Source organism: Channa argus, chromosome 15 (genome assembly GCF_033026475.1).
Source record: "Channa argus isolate prfri chromosome 15, Channa argus male v1.0, whole genome shotgun sequence".
Lineage (NCBI taxonomy): Eukaryota > Metazoa > Chordata > Actinopteri > Anabantiformes > Channidae > Channa > Channa argus.
In genome coordinates this window covers 18,599,532-18,620,753 of record NC_090211.1, presented here as the reverse complement: position 1 = coordinate 18,620,753, position 21,222 = coordinate 18,599,532, and the positions used below count along the sequence as shown (strand labels likewise).

At 41.0% G+C, this 21,222-nt stretch overlaps 1 protein-coding gene across 8 annotated transcripts in view; it reads right to left on the bottom strand.

Annotated features, from left to right (window-relative positions):
- The window catches only part of LOC137099270 (alpha-1,6-mannosylglycoprotein 6-beta-N-acetylglucosaminyltransferase B), a 55,291-nt gene that overhangs the window by 947 nt on the left and 33,122 nt on the right, over positions 1–21,222 (bottom strand). For 7 of the 8 annotated variants that reach the window (XM_067475892.1, XM_067475894.1, XM_067475898.1 and 4 more), the window contains 8 exons: positions 17,914–18,045; positions 15,414–15,547; positions 14,413–14,543; positions 11,587–11,742; positions 11,247–11,393; positions 10,900–11,016; positions 7,674–7,748; positions 455–726 (listed from right to left, as the gene is read on the bottom strand). In XM_067475892.1, the coding sequence (XP_067331993.1) occupies positions 455–726; positions 7,674–7,748; positions 10,900–11,016; positions 11,247–11,393; positions 11,587–11,742; positions 14,413–14,543; positions 15,414–15,547; positions 17,914–18,045 (1,164 nt within the window). The remainder of the gene's footprint in view (positions 1–454; positions 727–7,673; positions 7,749–10,899; positions 11,017–11,246; positions 11,394–11,586; positions 11,743–14,412; positions 14,544–15,413; positions 15,548–17,913; positions 18,046–21,222) is intronic. The other variant, XM_067475896.1, reaches the window with a different exon arrangement.

The following is a 21,222-nucleotide window of genomic DNA, read 5'->3' as shown; positions in this document are numbered from 1 at the left end:
AAGAGAAGAAGAACAGAGTGAAGTGCAAATGAGGTGTGACACGGTGCAAAGGGAAAGTTGGTTATTTAAATTTATTGTTTGCTGCCTCATTTGTAAGAGGGTCCTGACAAGACATTAGATTTCACACGATAATCAATAGCCCACTGCATCACGTGGGAACAGTGTGTATCACAATCAGTGGCATAAAACATGAAGGATGGATTCTGGTAACTATAAACAATATCAGCAGGAATATCAGCTATTTTGTTATAAATTTTCCAACATCTGTTAATTTTACACAAATTCCTTAAAATCCCATTACACTGAGAAATACAAACCACACGTGTCAGTTTCTTTATGATGATACGTTCTTTTCTTACACCCATGTGTTAATTTGAGCAAGAAAGTATAAGAAAGAATGCAGGGCTAAATTAATTAGATCGATGAACTTAACAAATGATTTGAAGCAGCTTACGCGCTGAAGGCCTCCTTAATGTTGATGAAACGATAGAAGGCGGGTTCGCAGATTAGTCCCGCACTCTGGCATGCACTCACACACGACTGGTCCTCCAGGGAAGCTAACAGCCGCAGTGCACTGAGAGGAGGCCAGGATGTGTAGGAGCTGGTGTTGGAGGCCCACATCAGGACGCTGGAGTTGGGCAGGAGGGTGAACGGACTGGGAGAGCTGCCCAGCCAACTCCGAGACGTGTTTACTGGAGGAAATGGATCGTCAGGGGAACAAAAGTCCTGCCGGTGCAAAGATAAAACCAGCCAGATCAGCAGTATTTTCAGTGTTATAGTGCAAACACTTTGACCTGTCAGCTAAACTAAACACTAGGCTCCAATACAGATCGGTGACAAGTTCAACATTCAACTTAGCAACAGATACTGTACAACTTCTGGACGGTTCATACAGCCAGTAATAAAATAAGCATTACAAAACGGAGGTGCTTATCAGAGCTGACAAGTCCTCATCAATCTTCCAGGAAATGATATGAATACAGTTATGCCATCCAATAACGAATGAGATTTGGAGGCCGAATTAGGCTCTGGTGAGGACCCTGATTAGATTCGCCCTCCAGCTGGGGCTATTCATAAGACCAAGGTAATAACATTTCTCTGACATGTCCCTCTGGCCTCGAGACCCCTTTATTAAAACAGGCTCCTAGTGCCCACAGGCAATAACCAGGTTTCCAATCTCTCCATCTCTACTGCACTTCCACTTCTAAAAACAGACAACATCTGTGATACACACACACACACACACACAGTGTGTGTATGTAAAACACTGAACAGGGGTAAATTATATACATTTTAATTGGATCAAACAGTTCATGTGCACATAGACATTAACAATTCCTTAAATTCTTAGGTTGTGTTCTACTATGCTAATCATTGTTACATGGCTACAGAAAAACCTCAGGAATATCAAGGAACCACTGAGACCAACCTCGGTTTATTCTTAGATTTAAAGAGAGATTTTAGGTACACTTCAGCTGCTAAGGTCAACAAGTCCACTTAGTTGACCTCAAAGGATGGAAAAACATTGCTTGAACATGTTCAGTAAATATACAGTATGTGCTTAATTATAGAAAGAAGGTGCAGGTGAAAGTCATTAGCCCAACTGTCTGTTTCAATCACACTGCACATGAGATCTTGTTACTTGACTAATCGCCGTAGCTGCGTACATTTTTCAGTGCAGTGGGTTTTTAGTATAATGGACATATAACGAAGTATAATTGACACTTTCAATGAATTTGTGTTGACTTTTGAGCTCATTCGAATGCAAATTAATGCTCTTATTGCTGCCCGACTGGACTCCGTTCAAGCGATGTTGCTGCGTCCCCAGATCTCACTATTGAGGCTGGCGAGTCAAGTGATGTCAAAATGCAAGACTGTCCTGTGAAATGTGACTTAGGTAGAGTGTTTGCACAAGCAGCAGAAAATGAACAACATAATCTCAGCAACTTCGGAAAACAAAACACGGTCATCTAGTATTTAGGACTGTGGTGCACCAAGGTGACGTCAAAGAAATATAGGTGTTGAAAACCAACTGCCGCGTCAGCTCACGACCACTTTCTCTGGGCTGAGAGACGGCGCTCACACCTGCAGCTAAATTTAGCACAAGCCAAAGACATGGACATCAACTGAGTCCACTGTCATTAAGGGAAAAAACATTGAATATGTGAAATCTCATCAATATCTCGGGACGATTATTGACTACATTGAAATTTAAAGAACATTGTGAAGCAGTACACAAGAATGGACACGAGCGCTTGTTCTGTCTGCGGAAGTTGTCCCCTTTTTCCAAATGCACAGGACCACGGCGACACTTTTTTATGGTGCTTTTATTAATTCTCTTTTACCTTTCTCCCTTGTGTCATGGTTTGGAAGCCTGCGTCTAGCAGAAAAAAACCTCACTGAATCAGATCATTCAGTGGTCGAGTCGGCCAATCGGGCAGTCGCAGCTGAGCCCAGAATCTCTGTACAACAGACAGGTGCAGCGGTTGGCCAGCTCCATCTGCAATGATGACTCCCATCCTTTAGCCAGTGAATTTCAGCATCTTCCATCCGGTCTCAGATTTCAAGCCCAGAGTTCTAAGACTGAGCGGCACAGGAACATTTTTGTTCCTCCTAATAAGTCTGAGCTGAAGATTTGCACTTTTTGTATTGAGTATAGATCCTTATTCTATTTATTTACGTGAAACTTTTAAGAAGTTCAGGTTTTTTATGAGTTTTTATTGCCATTTCAGTGGGTTTTGAGCTTTTATTTTTATCTGTTTTTGTATTTACACCTGTTTTACTTCTACCTTTGTAAATACAACATTTACATTTAGTCATTTAGCAGAAGCTTTTTTGAATATTGAGTCTGCGTTTTTTTGAATACTGAATCTGCTGAGCGTGCAGAGTTCAGTAGCTCGTTCCACCATCGCAGGATCATTACACTAAAAAAACAAAAAAAAACAATCAGTAAGCTTTGTATTTGTCTGGTGCCTGAAATGGCCGTATGTACTATGGTTGTCTTCTCCTACTGCAGAACAAATGTACCCACGGGTATAAATACAGTAACCTAACCTAACCTGAAACACACCACAAATGAATGAAGGCGGTAAGGTGGGATGGATTAGGTCAACAAAGGAGGCAATTTGTTGCTTTGTTGTCATATGACATAAGTCATGCGACAAACCAGTTAAATGAGGGAAAAGCACAACATCTGACCTAATAATGATTATTTAACCCCAACCAAACCTAAACTTAGTTATGATCTAACATTTTTGACAGTTTGAGCAAAACAATCGTGTGAAACTGGAGGCCATTTTGGAGGCATCATAAGCGAAGCCATCCGCAAGTTCTGTGCATGGCACCAAAAGGAGCCCAATTTCCACCAATGCCTGCTTGTCGATGATGCGGTTTTGACAAATGATCTTATGAGCTGTACTGTATGAGTGCAGGGATAAACAACCCTACAGTCTGTAAGGTTGAACGATTTGTTGCACAATGCAGAGGTCTGGTGGCCAAATCTATGTAAATTAGATACAGGTTTCTACCCTTCAAGAAGTCTCTATACAAGGACTATTTATCCATTCCTAATGTCACTTCCATATACCAGTAGATGACCCAGATGCTCACAAAAGCAAACAATCCTTTTTCTCTGTTTGCTGTGTTTGTAACAGACTGTGAGCGGCTGGAAAAGAAGAGTCCAACTCCACCTGCCTCGCTACTAAAATAAATGAGAAATGTCAGCTAATCTATTTTTCACTTGACTGCTTTCATCACAGCTACTGGGAAAATATAAAACAAACAGTGATAGGACGGTTAAAACAGGACATTTAACAGCGTGAAATGCCATTTTACAATCCTACAAAGCTTTCTATGGAGGGGGCGGGAGGGGTGGAGGGAGCACAGAGCTGCCATAAAAGAACATTATATGAGGATCACAGAGGGGACTAGAGCTCTGGCAGGGGGAAGGAGGTGTGAGGACGTCTTAGTGGGAGATAACAAGGATGGGAGATTCAGTCAGAAAGGAAAAAACGAGGCCGAGAGATGTGAGCAACGTGCAAAGTTCGAAACGAAATAGGAAAAGTCTGAAAAGTTGAAGAAAATAAAAAGGAAGAGAGCCTGATTGGGAGTCTGACCTTGTAGACAGGCGGCCAGTCACAGTCTCAGTCAGTCACGGTACGTTGACTGTGTGTTTGTGTGTGTTTGAGTGTGCGTTTCTGACAGCTCGTGGTGGAACTGTGTCAGAGGGTAGAAGAGGCCGACACATTTCTTTAACTTGACACCGTCAGCTACTACACAAACCATCACAATAGAACATGCCAGATGTGGTAAATACAGAGAATTTGAGGGGATCTAGTATTTGTTATTCTTGGCACTAGCACTACACAGGAGAACACACTTTTAGCAGTCAATCTTAAATCTGAAATCCTTTTTGGATGTGGATAACAAGAACGTTTTTATGTATGAGCATTATTTTCCTCTTTCATCACTTTTCTCCGGAAGCACCATTGAGAAAAATTAGAAACTGTGTTAGTCCATTATGCTTGCAGCTGGCGCCTGGAAGGGTTTTAATAGCTGACCCAGGCATAAATACTAGCCGATGAAAGCCCAGAAAGGGAACTCTCGAAATAGAACCCAGTATATTAGTTTAATACAGATGAAGGCAATAGACATGTGAGGGCTTTAAACAAGGTTGTCACAATCCATTCATTATTCATCCAGTTGTACAAGTGTCACCATCGACCTCTTGGTGGGCACCACTCCACCCCATCATCTGCACTTCCTGTTCCACTTCTGTTCTTCTTTGTGGACGTGCCTCTCTGGCCCTGCATGATGTTCACTCTTGCGGCCAAGTACTCCGAAGCGCTCGTGACTTCTGTTTTTTAACTTTTACGAGGGTCACAGTGTTTTTAAGTTGGACTTATCTAGTGTTTAATGTTTGGTTTGTAACAGGGAAGGAGGGGGGGGCAATTTTTAACACCGCTAGCAGCAGTGACCAAGACTGATCATGGACTTCCAGGTGCCCTTGAAAGACTTAAGCCACACTGCTTCTAAGCCTTCTACAACCTTTAGAATACCTCCAGTCTTGGTTGTCATTCCTTCACAAATACTCCGCAGGAAGAGAATCACTCGTTTAATGTGGATGGAGATAAATGCAGAGAGTCAGAGTTCTGATGGTCAGAGGCTCGGCAGCATAAGCTCATCAGAAAACCTCGAGCCCCTTGTGGGGAGACGGGGATAGGGATTCATGGATGAATGAAGGGACATAGTCAGACTGGTCTGAGAGAGGTTGGTAGATACAGAGAGACTCCTGAGGCGCTTCCACAGTCGTTCACACTCTTAATGTGAGATGTGAATCCAACAACACACATGAAAGTGAGGCGCGACAACCACCCCCAGGGGATCATTAAAGTGACTATGACTTAACGACTCCCCAGAGTACATGGGCCTGCCTCCCTGAGCCAGTTGGTAGGAGGTGAAGAAGCCTTTCAGATGAGACGATAAGTGTCTTCAAGAACTACAAACAAGACTTTTGCAGAATTCCCCTGATCTTTAACAGAGGAGCTGTTTTGCTATTTTATCAGATTAGAAGAAGACGTTTTATTGGTCGTAATTATGTACATATACATTTCTCATATATATGTTACAATTAAATTTGTCCTTGCATTTAACCCCCTCCCCCGTAGGAGGAGCAGTGAGGAACTTAGCGCCGAGTGTCTCGCTCAAGGACACGCCCGGTGAAACCTAAGCGATGGAGAGTTTTCAGATTTTTCAGACTGAACATGTTTAAAACTGCTGTTGTCATAATGCAGGGATTCTCAAACCACCAGCTGCACTTTTTCTGACAAAGCAGCACTTCAAAAAGGTGCTTGGCATTGAACGTGTGGCAGACTTCCGTGAACCTTGTGTTTTTTGAAGGCTATTTCCACTTGTGTTCCACCTGCGTTTTCACCTGAGCGATCGATAATTCTGTAGCCGCCTTTCAAGGGACATTTATTGTTCATTTCAATCTGTTACACAGCTTTTACCTTCACAGTACATGCACAGTCAAACTGTTCTAATGCAACAACTCAATTGTCTCCAATCGAGTGTTAGGACACTGAGAGGACAGTGGACGTAAATTTGCCCCAAATGGACAAGAACTTTAAAGTTAGCTTTAAATATATTTTGCTTTGTTTTAGATTTTAGTGCCAAACAACTCCTGATGTAACAGTCAGTAACACAGCTCCCATCTGCAGCTAGTCCTGCTGGTGTTTTTATTTGTTGCACTCCACTACATTTGCTTATTGCAGAGCCCAGGATGGAACATGTGAGAAAAACAAAAACGATGGTTGGAAAAAAACAAAATAAGTTGATCAGGCCATGTGAGGAGCAAATATATGGTGGAAAAAAATAAAACATTAATTTTGTGAGTTCTTTCTCAAAAGTTAATCTGGTTTTTATTTAATTTTTTCAACCATCTCCCACATCTCTTCCCAGACTCCATAGCTTATTATACTTACACTACAAATTGTTTACTACAAATTAAATGTATAGTAAAAAAGATGATTTATGAAAATACAATAATTCTATCAGATAGAATACATATACTATACTATACTATACACTAAATATATTAGCAGATCTGTTGTTTTCGTGCACAATGAGAAATAACACATTTATTAGCCAACTTTAAGTGTTAGATGTAGCTTCAGATTGAGCCTATACAGATATTTGATTACCATCAATGTTGATGATCATGTTAATGATACATTTTGTTTAGTGCTTCACAAAATAAAGACAAATCTAAACCAGTAACTGTAGTTAAAGGTATAGTATTTATTAGTATCTTTTTTCTTGTAACTACATATATTAATTTTTAGATTAATTATTATTAATTTTTTGGGCATTCGTATTTATTGTAATTCGGGTGGACAGAGCCCGGCAGAGGGCAGGAGCAGAAAGTGGAGGGGCAGTGTCATATTGCAGCTTTAGTATAAGACAAAAGAAAAAGTAAATGAAAGTAGTAAATATATACTCCAATAAAATAGAAACATCCTATTAGGAATACTAAGTGTAATTCTTAAACCGTCAGAATCCAGTTCAGCCAGGCACAAGGAGACTTGATCAAAAGATGAATACGTGATTAAAGTTCAGAATTTCCTATGATGGACTTTATAGGTTAACCGACACAGAACATAGCAACTTTTGTTTTAAATGCCCTTTTTTTTCAGTGAGCTAAGTCTTCTTGGAGTTGTGGATTGTGAAACCTTTACTCCGATCTTTCTGGGCTTTTTCTGCACAACTCTGCACAACACAAAGTTTCTGCCATCAGCTGTTGCTGTTTGTCCTGGTATGTTGCTCAGCACACCAGTGGTTTCTTTCTTTTTCACCACATCATTGTATTGGCTTTGCCTGATGCTACTGAAAATGCCTGTGTGATTGATTTCCCTTCTTTTCTTAGATTTAAAATAACTCGCTTTTCGCTGGTCTTCACGTTGATCCGTCCCTTTTTAACAACAAATACAGTCTTCACAGGTAAAACCCAAGGTTAAAACTAAGATTAGTCACTTAAAACCATTTAGTGTGTGAAAATTAATCGGTAACAAGAAACAATACTTTTACTCATTTGATAGTAAAAGTCCAGTGCTCTATGTTTTATGTATCCAGCTCAAATAAATGCTAAAATTCAGTAAATTTTCTTCGAGACCCACCTGATTCTGAACGTAGGCATGAACTCTTTCAAGCATCCCCTCACAGGTGTATTCATAGGGTAGGAAGGGCTCCACCTGCAAAACACAGATGCACACACAGATGAATGAACAGCGAGGGCGGAGGTGTCGCAGTCAGAGTGTTTGCAGAACTCAGCCACTGTAATTACAGGAACTGAGCATCTGATAGTTAATCAAACCTGACATATTCATTAGCGTAATTGTGAGAGGCCTATATCACACCACACGTCTCACATTAAAATCAATGACCTAATACATCACAGGTGACAGCTTTGAAAATTCATTATGTATAGTGATAACTATATCAATATGTCAAACAATAGATTAAACTGAGCCGCAGGTCATGCAGCACTGAGTGGCACATGGTTTTTTTGTTGTTGTTGTTGCTTCTGAGGCCTGTCACTCATTGCCTTGATTGGTTGATGGCAGACGGCGGATTTAAATTCACTGACAGAACACTTTTGCTCCTTTCTTTCTAATGTTGTGGGCTTCACAACAGCTTTGTGACACGTGTGAGAACACAGCAGTGACAGGAATAGACGCTGCAGAAAAACCAGCGCAGGTTGATTTTTTTTGAAGGTGTTGCTTGTATTAATTGCTGCATTTAAAAAAAACAAAAAAAAAACCACGATGCTTTGACATCAATAATTACGTAAAAAACATTTATCGTTTTCCTTTCACTTCCCAATTTTCTGCCACTTTGTGTTGGTCTGTCACATAAAACCCCAATAAACTACATGTACGTGTGTGTTTGTAATGTGACAAAATTTCAAGGGGTTTGAAGGCTGTTTCAAGGCCCTGTATTGGGATACGACGCATTCCATCTCCCCTGAACGTCTCCCAGTGCTGCTGAAGGGATCCCATTGTTTACCATCAGGCCACTGAAGCACTCAGGCTTTTAAATTGATAAATGGTTCCTTTTAGTGTTGTGTTCCTTTTAGCACTCGCTTATTACTTTATTTCATCTGAGTTTAATGAAATGTATCTGGCACTTCATCAGCTATTGCACAATGCAATTGGCTTTTGGGTATCTTTATATAATAGAATCTGAGCAAGAGAGAGAGAAAAAATCCTCATGGAGGGTCATTTGAATTCAGCAGCAGATTTTTTTTTTTTTTTAAATGACTTTGTAATTTGCATGCATACTGTAGACTGACTGCATTGCCGGGCCACAAAAGACATATGAGCAACATTCATGTCGAATGGCCAAGGCGAGGCGCACTGGCCCAGCTCTAGAGTGAAATCAAGCAGGTGCCACAGACAGTGCTTAGCGCTTCTTTATCAGCTGCTTGTTTCTCCATTTCCAACATGCACAGTTGCCATGGTGCCATTAGAATTGTTCAGAGAGGCAAAGTGGTATCAATGCATCACCATCACTTAAGCTCACTGACAGAGTAGCTCACACAGCAGCACTACAAACAAACCTCACCCACAGTTGTGGTTTACGGCTGCAGCTTACACGTGTACAGTAAATGATTTTATGATGGGATTTAAACGTAAACATCGCATGATGAACTATAATCATCCAAATACTGAGCAGGTTATTTGATTTCTTACTAAGAGTTATGGAAAAATACCAATACGACGCAGGTACAAAGCCACAACCAGCAGCTCGTAAGTCTAACTTGATCTGATTGAATTGGAGAAGCAGCATGACACACCTGGCTCTGGCTGGCCAGCATCTTAATATCACACAAATTACTTTTTTTGCTTGTTTAATTCACACCAAAAGTACTCTGACTCATAATCCATGGATGGGATGAGCATCACGGCTCCTGTAGATGTAAACGGGGAGACGACAAGAAAAGAAATCGGACTAATCCCCCGAATGAAATTCTGATAATAAAAGGTGAATTCTTTCACCACTTTTTGGCTGATCCTTTAACGAAAAGTGTCTATGGAGCAAATGCTTTTGTACCTTCACTGTCCGTCCCAAACTAGTGAACGCAACATCGCAGGAACGTCGTTATTGAACAATTGGCAATAAACACATTCGATTTTGGGGATCACTCTCACCTCATGCGTGTCCTATTCTTGTAAATTAAACATCTCGGGAAACTCTGGAGGGAGTTTGATTACATCTGGAACAAACGTCCACTTAGACAAACAGATGAACTGATTAGAATATGAGTATGAACAGGCACGTTCGTAAACAACAACTGGACTTGTTGGCAAAGGCATAAAACCACACTGCGATAATACTATGTTGTAAAGTTGAGTAATATTTTGCCACCAAACCAAAAAAATGATTGACAGCCCACTGCTGTTCCTGGGAGATTTCTTTTTGTGTGCTAATTAAAGAAACTATCGGGGGTGATCGGGGTGTTAATTTGTGCTCTCCAGAGCTGCTGGCAGCTGCTTAGAAGAATTTCTTTGCCTTTGGACAGAGTCAGGCGGTTTTCTGACTTTTATTTATGCAAATCTAAGTGGTTGCTCATCTGTCATCAAAGAAAAAAAGCTAATAATCCCACTTCCTAAAATGTCTCCTTTCTCCTAACACATATTTACAGGGTTTTTTGGGTGATTTTTACTGCCACAGGAAGCAAATACACATGTATGTAGCATGCGAGTTAGTCAAGACCATGAAAAATAAAGCTGTTTTACTTACATTTAATCTCCACCTAACCTGTGTGATTTGTGATGTTTCTTTCCTTCTCCAAGGATCCTCTTATCATGTACCAGTGCCATAACTGGTACTTTATTTTGCCTCTATCAGCAGGAAACAGAAGGTCTATTTAGCACACCTGGCAGGTGGAGGCACGCGTGTATCTCGGCGCTGTGAGAGGCTTGGCTTTGACTCGCAGTTGTTTTGGTGAGACATTAAGCACAGCGTGATTGATTAATATGATCTGCCTGTGGACAAGGCTTGCTCGTAGGGCCGGCCTTTGGAAAGCTGCCATGTAAACCCAGGTGTGGGCACGGTTTACCTACTGAGTCACTCAATATCTGTAGCAATTAGCGGTGCAGCAAGCAGAGGGAGCCAACTAAGCATTTTGCTGTAATGTTGGACACCATGATGAAGAACTGTATTAAATGCCGAGGGCTTCAGAAGTGGGTCAAAGCAGAATGTGAAGTGTGCAGGAGCAAATTATGCCCTCACCTATCTCATTATGCAGCAGTGTAAAGTGTACTGTGGTTGAGCATAATATGAGAAAAAACATTATTTAGTTGAATGATTGGATGGAAAACACCATAAAAGTTTACTTACATTAATCTTCATGATTTCTCGGATGGTTGCATCAAACGCTTCGGAGTTATTGAAGTCTACTGTGATGACGTGCGGCCTGCCGACATACTGCTCTGCATAGGGGTGCTGAGAGGACACCTGAGGAGGGGAGATGTATTAACAATCACTATAGCAAATTGAGTCAAGATCTGTTAAACCTGTGTACTCAGCATATTTGCACTGTGCTTCTTTAAATTCTAAAATGAGCTGATCGTAACTGAAATTTAATTAATGTATATTCTGCAATAATTACGTTAAATGCCACGTTATTGAATTTAAAGAGCTGCTCATCCTTGCGGCTAAGATTGAGACAATTGTTTATACAGTACCTCCCTGGAAGTGGGTTTTCCTCTGAAGAACTCGTGATTGAGTGAGCTGTGAGGGGGATTAAACTTGGGCTGCAGGAAAATGCAGCCATTGGCTATGGCTTCCAAAGGGGCGGGACCTTCGTAAGGAAAGCCAAATCCAATGAAAAGCTTGACAAAAGAATGAGAAGGAGGAGAGAATATACACTGAGCTGCTAATACCCAGGTGAGCACTTGCACGAAAACTTAGTTCAACTTTACAAAAGCCGCAAAACTTCTACAGAGCTTTTCAAAACAAACTAGACATCATTTATGCAAACGTGAACCTTTTCTGAACTCGTGAAAGCTTCCGAAATATTCCCACCTTGGCCCTTCTTAGAAGCTGCTGAAGCTCCTGCTGAGGCAGCAGGCCGTGGTTCTTGACAAAGGCAGGCACTTCTGGGGGACGCTGCGTCTCGTAGTACACCGTGCCATGGATCTCCATGTAGCGATGCAGAATGGCCAGGAACTTTTCCTTACCCTATTGAGACACACCGGAGACACACTTAAGAGGCACAGTATAAAGAATACATTCATCATTGCAAACACTGCTGCAAAGGTGGGTCACCCTCATTTGCATTCAAATTAGTATTTTTGTCAGTACGCCAGTTCCCCGTTTGGTTTGGTTTAGACTCCGACTGCTCACTTTATGTTTGCCTTTCAGTCTATTGTCATGGTTTGAGGCTGTTTTCCGTAATGTATCTAATAATTTGCACTTAAAGTGCACAGCTGTGTGTTTAGTCGACACATGCTGGCAAAGCTTACTCAACTAAACATAATCTGTGTTTAAAATCGCATGCACCACCTCGACTGAAATGACTGCACTAAATTGAAAGTCTCCATTTAGGTTTTCATTTGCTTTGTCTTGTTTTAATTTGTGCTGTTTAATTTACACAGTTTACGTCTCCTGCAATCAGTATCGCACACAACCCTCTGTGGGCAGCAGTAACATCATCACCTGCAAAGTCATGAAAGACTTAAGCCAATGAATATTTTCTGTATTGCCATGTGGAGAAAATTTGCTCGAATCACTCTACTGATATGGAACTGAATTAGTTTATCTCAAACAGCCTTTCTCGGGGTAATGTTATGAATTATTTACTAACGCTATGTCTTCAAGGCATGAATCATTTATAAATGCCATCTGAGTGTTAGTCGTCATTTTTCATCTTGGGCCAACTACCAGCAACATGGAGATAAAGAATCCCACTTTTACTTAAAGTTACACCATCCTCTATTAGAAACAAACAAACATCTTAAAATTGGCCACAGAAACATTTGTTCATGTGAAAATGTACTAAAAGTGAACATTTTACAGGATGTTCCACTATGCTACTTTAGAGAGGATGCAGGCTGATATCAGAAACGCACTTTGCAAGTACTATATACACAAACCCCATTTCAGGAAAAGTTGTGTAAAATGCAAATAAAAACTAAAGTAAAAAACAATTAAAAACCAACATGTCAAACTGATTTACACGCTAAAGAGAAATAATGTGTTTGGCATAAGGGACAAAGCCATAAAACAATACTGAATGCTTGTGATCATGGGGCCCTAAGGCAGCCCTGTAATGGAAATCACTGCACGGGCTCAGGAACATCTCTGAACACCACTGTCAGTGAACGTAGCTTATTGCTTCATCCACAATTGGCTGCTGCACCCATTAACTCTGCCAAGGGAAGGAACAACCATATACAGTGTAAACAAGATTGAGAAAAAGTCTGAGTGTGACTGAGAAGACGTGGAAAACTGCCGATCTGTGTTTTTTTGGAAATCGTGGATGCTGTCTTCTTTATGCTAAGAAGGAAAAAAACTGGGATGCTGTGGGGATGCACGAATGCACGAGTAGCGTGCACATCTGTGGATGCTTCGTTAATGCTAAATCTTTTTGGAGCAACATATGCTGCCATCCAGACGACATGTTTGTCAGGGAAAGCCTCAACTGCAGAACATCCGCACACATTCCAACAGCATGGCTCCAAAGTAAAAGGGTGGAGGTGCTAGACTGACCGGCTTGCACTGCAGAACTGTCGCCCACTGAAAACCTCTGCCACATCATGAGGATAAAAAAATGTTTCTCAAATTCCAAAGACATTTCAAAGTTTCAACATCTTTGCACTATTTACAATCAAAACTACTCATTGAACTGCATTTACTTTTTTATTTCCATTTTACACCATTTTCTAATTTTTCTTGACATGGGGTTTCTTTTCTTACCTGAACTGAAATCCAAAAGTTAAAACTCCGATACATCCAGATTTATACCCAGGTAACGTATTTTCGTGCAACAAAAAAAAGCTTAGGAGCACTCTTGGATTTACGTTTGCCATCTGGAGATTTGATAAAGCCAGGGAAAATGCAGGTGTACTTACTTGAAGCTGTGTGGATACATCAGTGATGCATCATGGGATGATGAATACAGAATAGCACAGGGTGAGAACAGAAGTATGAAGAGGAGAAATGTGAGTATGGAGAGGCAGATGTGGAGGAAAAGAGAGAATATGAAATGGAGTATTAGTCATTCCTCTCACAGGACCTTTCAAGCCTAAAGTCTCACATGCGAATCTCAAAATCTGAGAGGCAGGAAGAGGCTGTTCTCAACAAGGAGTTATTCATTGTCTGGAGAGACCCTGACACCACTGGCTTTTACACTGCAATCTTTTAAAAGTTGCAAAGGATACAGTGCAGCTCACGTTGCCCTGAGAAACAGAGAATGCTACGGCAGGGTAGGAGCAAAGCTGCAGTCAGATGCAAGTAAAGCAAACCTTGGGGGAGGCTACAGCACACTTCAAAGTTACAGTACGAGCGAGAAACGTTGCCAGCAGCTCAGAGGGAAAATTTACTCTAAACAAAAAAAAAAAAAACTATTGTTCCTCTGCCATCACACTTCAGGCCAGATTCCTGGAGGAACAAAGTTGTTTGCAGGAAATGTAACATCTAGTGGGTGTTTCACAGCCGAGGAGCGTGATATTTAAAAGTTCTCCAAACTTTGCTTTTATCCTGATTTTAGCACATGCAAAGCGCCTGTAATGACAAACAATGCCAGCATGTGTTAATCGACTGAGGGTCCATAACTTCCTCCTGTCACTGATTAGGAAAAAGCACCAAACATTTAAGATATAGCGGATGGTGTTGCAGGGGGATACTGACCTTCCACATGCTGGCCTCTTTGCCGTACACAACGGCCATGTTGTTAACCTTGTTCCGCTGAATGTTCAGCCTCTCCGTCTCATTCAGCTCCTCAGCCACAAAACCCATGAAAGAGTTGTCGGGAGTGTGGGCTGCCAAGGACAAACAAAGCAATTGGCAACACAAAGTTCCAAAGTTCCAATTCCGTGTCTCGAAAAGTGTGACAAAACTAAGAGGACTGTTGTGGAAAACCCAACTGCTGTGTGCATAGAGCTTAGAGAATAAAAGCAGCACCACGAGAACCCCGCAGAGCTGAATTTCATAATGTTTTTTAATGTATTATTCCATTCATCAGTATGGTGGAGAATGGAGAAACACTAAGTCATCTCTGTCTGACACTGCTAACATCATGGCGGTGGTTGATTTCAATTGCATATCAACATTAAAGGTGAAACGACATCATGTTTCCTGCTCCATCATTTTTATTAGAGTTAACAAAACAGAATTATGGATCATAGTGTTTTATTTTTTGGGTTTTTTTTGCAGCACAGCTTTTAGCTGACAGAAAACACACACACACAAATGAAATGTACTACAGCAGCAGGACATCGAGTAGGAGGAGGATACGAACAGTGTTTTCACTCACTTTTTGACCTGAGAAGCTGCAATCTTTCAGTGTCGTGCTTCGCGATAGCACCTCATTACTTTGGAAACAGCTGGGGGTTGGGACTTGCACAAACACATGAAATTTCATCTGCCACTAATTCATACAGAATGTGCATCTTTGCGTCTGCATCTGTGTGTAGGGCTGTGTTTCACCACAGCAGTGGTACAGGGACAGCTGCTCTGAGTCTGCGTCCTACAGTCCCACCTGAGACGGACGGAGGACTTTATAAGTGCGCATAATCTGCTCCCACTATCTGTTGCATAAAAAAACATCATACTTCTGCAGACATTTAATCTAACTCTTCACCATAAGCAGATCCTAAACCTCATAAAGAGAAAAGCGGAACTCCACGTACGGAACATGGTCATGTACTGTTGGCTGTGAAGGTTCCAGTAGCCCCAGTTGGTTCTGTAGCCGTGCAGAGTGGCATACTCCTCGTGGTTGTAGGCAGGCTCAGTGCCGAAGGTGTCAATCACTCGGATGTGGCACCTGGGATAAAATAGGAAACAGCTAAAATTAGAAAAAGGCTGCCTTCGTTTGAAATAAAGCCTCCAATGAATGAGACTAAAAAAAAAAAAAAAAACAGATGGACTTCTGCTGAAAAAAATATAATGCCTAGAATGTTAAAGGGGTTTGCGAAGAAAAATCCATTAGCCTGGTTTATTTTAGCTCAGGTCAAGTTGGGAGGTTTTTGTTTTTAAAATAGCGCAAAAACAACATATGTGATGTTTGCTCATCAAAAAAAGTTGAGACAGGGCCAACAAAAGATGTGTAATACTGTCATAAAAAACAAAAAAATATCACAGTACTGATGAGATTAACTGGCAACAGGTAAGTTTTATGATTGGATATTTAAAAGATTATCTTGAAGTAGCTGTTTTGAGCGTTTCAGAAGTAAACATTGGGCAAAGTTCACCACTCTGTGGAAGAATTGTGGTCAGCGCTTTAAAAATAACATGTGTCAGCATAAAACTCCCTAAAAGAGTTCATGGATTTCATCACTGACATGGGAGAAATTTCTGTATCAAAATTTGAAATTCTTATTGGTGATCATGGACGGCACCCCAAACCCCGAAAAACATTGCTTTCAAAATTAGGCAACTGGTCTCCATTTACAGAGCGTTGCTAACGAAGACGCAACACAGTGATAATCACGCCCAGGATAAATGATTTGCTGGTCACGTGATTGTATTTTTATTAACATTTTCACCAACATACTGACTTTTCTGGAAGTGGAGTTAATACTAAAAGTATTAGCACATTAACAATGTGGGAATTAGACCCTAACATCATGCCGTCATTCACGACAGCCATGTTATAGCAATACAGTATCATTCTCAGTTTGAGTTATGAGAGCTCCTCTCAGCATATAACAGGGTTTTCTTGTGACAGTCTTGGTCTGTAAAGCTGTCAGTGGCGATGGATATCCATGTCCCCTGCCAGTCCGTCCTCACTGATCAGAGCTTATGTGGGGAGATGCCTGAGGTTTAAATCACAGCGTTACTTTGCAGCCACCTGGACACATTTTAAGGAGATCCTAAACTTGTGCCTGTCTCTTTGGATTGACTGCAAATTGCTCAAAATTCTCTCTGATAATGTTAAAAGCAGCAACAGGGGATAGAGCGCGCTGCTTTGACTGCATCAACACGAAAACATCTTAAAATGTGTTGTGTTGATGTTTTCCCAGATCAAACCCGAACAGAAAGTGGGGTGGAACTTTCTCGTTTTACAGCAAGCGGCTTGAGAGACAACAGAAAGAAAACGATCAGCGTCTTATGAGCAGCGAATACTCACATGGGGAAAGTCAGAAAAATCTTTTTGTGTAATGCAATCTGAGAAGATGTATCAATTCCCTGTAATTCCAATCAGTGTCAGGGCTGAGGATGGAACTAAAGTACTGGTGTGTCACCCGTTGGGCAGCTGAAGAACTGTTGCTCGATCAGCTGACCTTGGACTGAAGAAGAACGTTTTCACTGGGCATTTTAAGGAAATTCAAACCTGCCTCCCTCACACATTTACAACTAAATATAGGATAAAAACAAACTGCAATACAGCCACACAACGAAATCTAAAAACTGTAGCCCACCCTGAAGGATCATCATTATTTTCACTGTTATAACTTCTGTTTTCTTTTACTTGTTTCCTTTTTCATGAATATATTTTCCTTCCAGAGTCGTAATTTGCATTAAAAACTGTTTGCATAGTTTTTTTCCCCTTTGGTTGGATAAAAAAAAAAAAAAAAAAAAAAGGATTTGCCTGTATAGTGTGACTGCTCCAGCGCTGCCCAGCTGGAACAGAACAACAACGAAAAAAATAAAAAAAATGTTACCAACTGTATTTATAGAGAGCGAACAGACCCTGCAGCCCTTCAAAGCGGTGGAATATGTTGAGTTTGCTTCTGCAGTTACAAATAAATGAGCTGTATTTCATTACAGTAAACACAACTGTGCACTTGTGTCCATGCTAATACGTTTATTTTAAGCAAATAACTCACGGCCCCTTTCTACGTGATGGATACTGTTTAAAAAAAAAGAAAGAAAAAAAGTTTGGGATTCTGCGGAAAGGAAGGTGGCATCAGCCCAGAAGTCTGCACCTGATTCATTGATCAGCGTGTAAAGGGGCCAAATTAGATCCGCTCCCAAAAGGAGAATTTTGCTGATGCACCGTGAAGTTACAGGCCCAGTGTTTACCAGCCTGTAACGCTGGCTAAGTCAATATGCCAATAGCAACGCATTTCATCACAAAGGCAATTACTGGTAACCAAAATGGATGCAACAAAACAAACAGTGCTCGCTAAATGACAGGTTTTGACAAAGCTAAGAAGAGAGAGAGGGTGAAAAAAAATAAGGACTGACTTGTGCTTCCTCAGTGACAGACCCATGTGCTGTTTCATTTGTTGCAGGCCGTGATAGTCAGTGTAGATGAGATCAAACGGCAAAGGTCCGGTCAGAGGGCAGCTCCCTCTTCCTGGAGGGACACCCAGAAACCTGTGAACATAGGTCAGATGTGCGCGTTTAGCATTGCAATGAGTCGACCAATGTGCACAGTGGGAGGAAAACAAACACTAATCCCGCAGAAGAGTTGAAGAACACACAAGAAAAAAGCAAAAAAAAAAAAAAGCAAAAAAAAAGCAAATGTCACATCCTGAGAGAGTTTAGACAGGTGTCTCAGTGAAAAAGGTGGAACTAAAGCTCAGTCCTGCACGTTTAAAAGGACAAGTTCACGTTTTTTTTTCCTCATCAGGTTTCTTTGCTGTAACCATTCCTCCTGTTCATATCTCTACGTTAAGCCCTTTCAGTGTGATGGAGAAAACAAAAAGTGAATTTAAAGCTAAAATGAGCCTTGATTTTATTAATCTCAAATCTCCCAGTTTGAGCCATAAGAGTCTGTCATTGTGTTTCCCCGTCGAGTTGCGGTGGAAGGAACATAACCGAACGAGGACATTTCAAACCAAATATTCGACAGCATACACATTGACTAAGCTAAGAAGATTCCTGGTTTGAATCCCCGGCCGACTGCGTCCTTTCTGGGTGGAGTTTGCATCTTCTCCCCGCGTTTCTTCCCACAGTCTAAAGACACTCATGTTAGGTTAAATGGGGACTCTAAATTGCCCATAAGTGTTAATGTGAGTGTGAATGGTTGTGTGTGTGTGTGTGTGTGTCTCTAACGGTTGAAGCCTTTATACATTTTCCTTGATGTCTGACAGTGGACATTGTGGAGACACAGGAAACCAGGTTATATTGAGAAGCCTAGGACATGTTTTGCAGTGCACCTATTAACCACTCTAAGCATCTAACCCGCCCCTTTTAAACAAACCTTTTATTAATATCTTTTACACCGATGGGGGACTATTGGTGGGCCTGGTGGCTCATTGATAGAGCATTGGTTTGGGATACAGAAGGCCGTGGGAACAAAATCCCACCCCACCAGTTGTGGCCCCACCCTCGGTGTGACCTCGGTGCCAGTCCCGAACCTGGACAAAAACAAAAATCTGAGGGTCGCGTCAGGAAGGCCACCGGTGTAAAAACTCATCCCAAATCTATGTGCCATGTTCTCGCCACATACGAAAAATAAAACTCATCATCAGTTACGTTCCTTTGCATAAATTAATTCTGTTGGGCTATTGTGCCTTGTTTCTTTGCCATGATGTGCTTGATAAGTCGTGATATCAAGAATAAAGGAGCCTTTTGTTAGCAGGACCAGGAAAGACAGGAGATGTAAATTTGTTGTCCACCATGACAAAGTACAGCTCAGCTTCAAGAGCGTCCTGCTTTCAGTTACGATCAAGGTAGCACTTTGTTCAAGAAAAGCCCAGTCAAGCACGTCCGTTTTCATCACAAGAGAAAGTGCTGCTTTGTCAAACTTCAGCACATCTTGGGAGCCATGAAACAAAACAAAAAAAAAAGAGGACAAGAAGTGGACGCGCAGTTTGTTGTCTGTCAGATATAAAACATTCGAGGCAGAGGAACTATTCGATAGAATGTTTTTAAAAAATACAACAACCGTGTACAATTGTCCTACTGTACTTAAGAGAGGTTAGTGTACATGCATTTCTGGTAAATTGACCCAAAACCTTGCTCATAACCACAACAGCAAATGTTCCGTCACGTCAGGATTTGACGTGAGTGTGAAAACATTTTATTTATAATGTCCATTTTTTTTGGTCATCTAAGTTCCCACTGACTTATATCAACGAAATACAAACCACATTTTCAGAAAAGTTGGGATGTTGTGTAAATTGTAGATATAAGAAGAATGTAATGGTTTGCAAATAATTTGAAACCTATTTCTGATAGCAGAGATGATGAAAACCATAATTTTGTTGCAATTTTACATTGAGAAATGTTAGTCCTCAAGTGATGTTCCTCGTCCTGTTGCTCCAAAAGAGCTGTTTTTTTTTTTCTTACTGTGGCGTCACACAAGTTTTACAGTCGGGTTTGTCCCCGTGTTTTTCAGCAAACATATTTCAACAAACATTACAATTTTTAAAAACTCTTTTTGCATTTTACACAATGCCCTAACGTTTTTGGGACGTGGGATACGTATACGTTCGTTTACGTATTATGTGAAATATATACCAAACGATGTAAACAAACCCAAAAATCTGCAAATGTTCAACCACCACAGCGTATAGTGGTCATAATTTCCTCAGTCACTCATGGTTGAAATATTTTAAAATTGAAATAATCGGCAGGTAGTCAATGACAATGATGGAATTCGTACAGGTTGTTGAAGGTATGTCAACTCATGACCAGCACTTATCTGGTTTAAAAGTTTTCCTTGGCTTTGATAGCAAAGCTAAAACACTATAAACCCCATGTTGAAGCTGAATTTCCAGCTAAATGCCCTCTGCAACCGAGATAATAAAAAAATGAAAAACGGCCTCCATCTTATATAACCTATTGTATCAATAAAGTATTAAGTGACTGATGAAGCTGAAAGAATTTCTGCGAAAAGAAAATGAAGACGATCAGAACAGCACAGGGACCTCTGAGGTTGAAACTTTTTAGTTTGTCAAACCGAATCCACTTCATGGAAGTTTTTGCAGTTGTTGTCACAAGCCCACGACCTCACACTCCCTCCTGCTCTCGCTACCTGGCTGAGAAACACACTGCACAATCCAGCATCCACACACACACACACACACCTGCAAACAAGAGCCTATCGATTTTCCTTTGGATAGTGAACATATTTAGCCAGCACTGCAGCCTTGTAGAAACAGGCATGGTGGCTGGTTCCCCAACAGTAGATGGGATAATGAGCAAGAGTGTGTCAGCCAACCGGGCTTTAAGCTGCGGTTTCATCAGTCAAAGCTACACATCCAGGCATTTCAGTGCTTACACAAACAAGAGCACCTCACTTGTGCTGTATTTTTGTTCCCTGCATTGGGAGCACGATGCAGCCAGGTGGATACAGTACATTCCAGCTGGCAGGATCCTACCAGTCAGTGTGTGACTGGTATAAATAAACTTTATTCACACACTGCAGGTTACTTTGTGCTGTAAATGGAGAGAAAGAAACAAAAAGATCATCAAGAGATAAGATGATGTAGAAAAACGGTTCGTAACATAATGTTACGATTCAAATTAATACACGAATACAGGAATTTGATGAAAATTGGTTTTTTTTCAGTTCATTTCGTAAATGTAATTGTTCATTTAAGA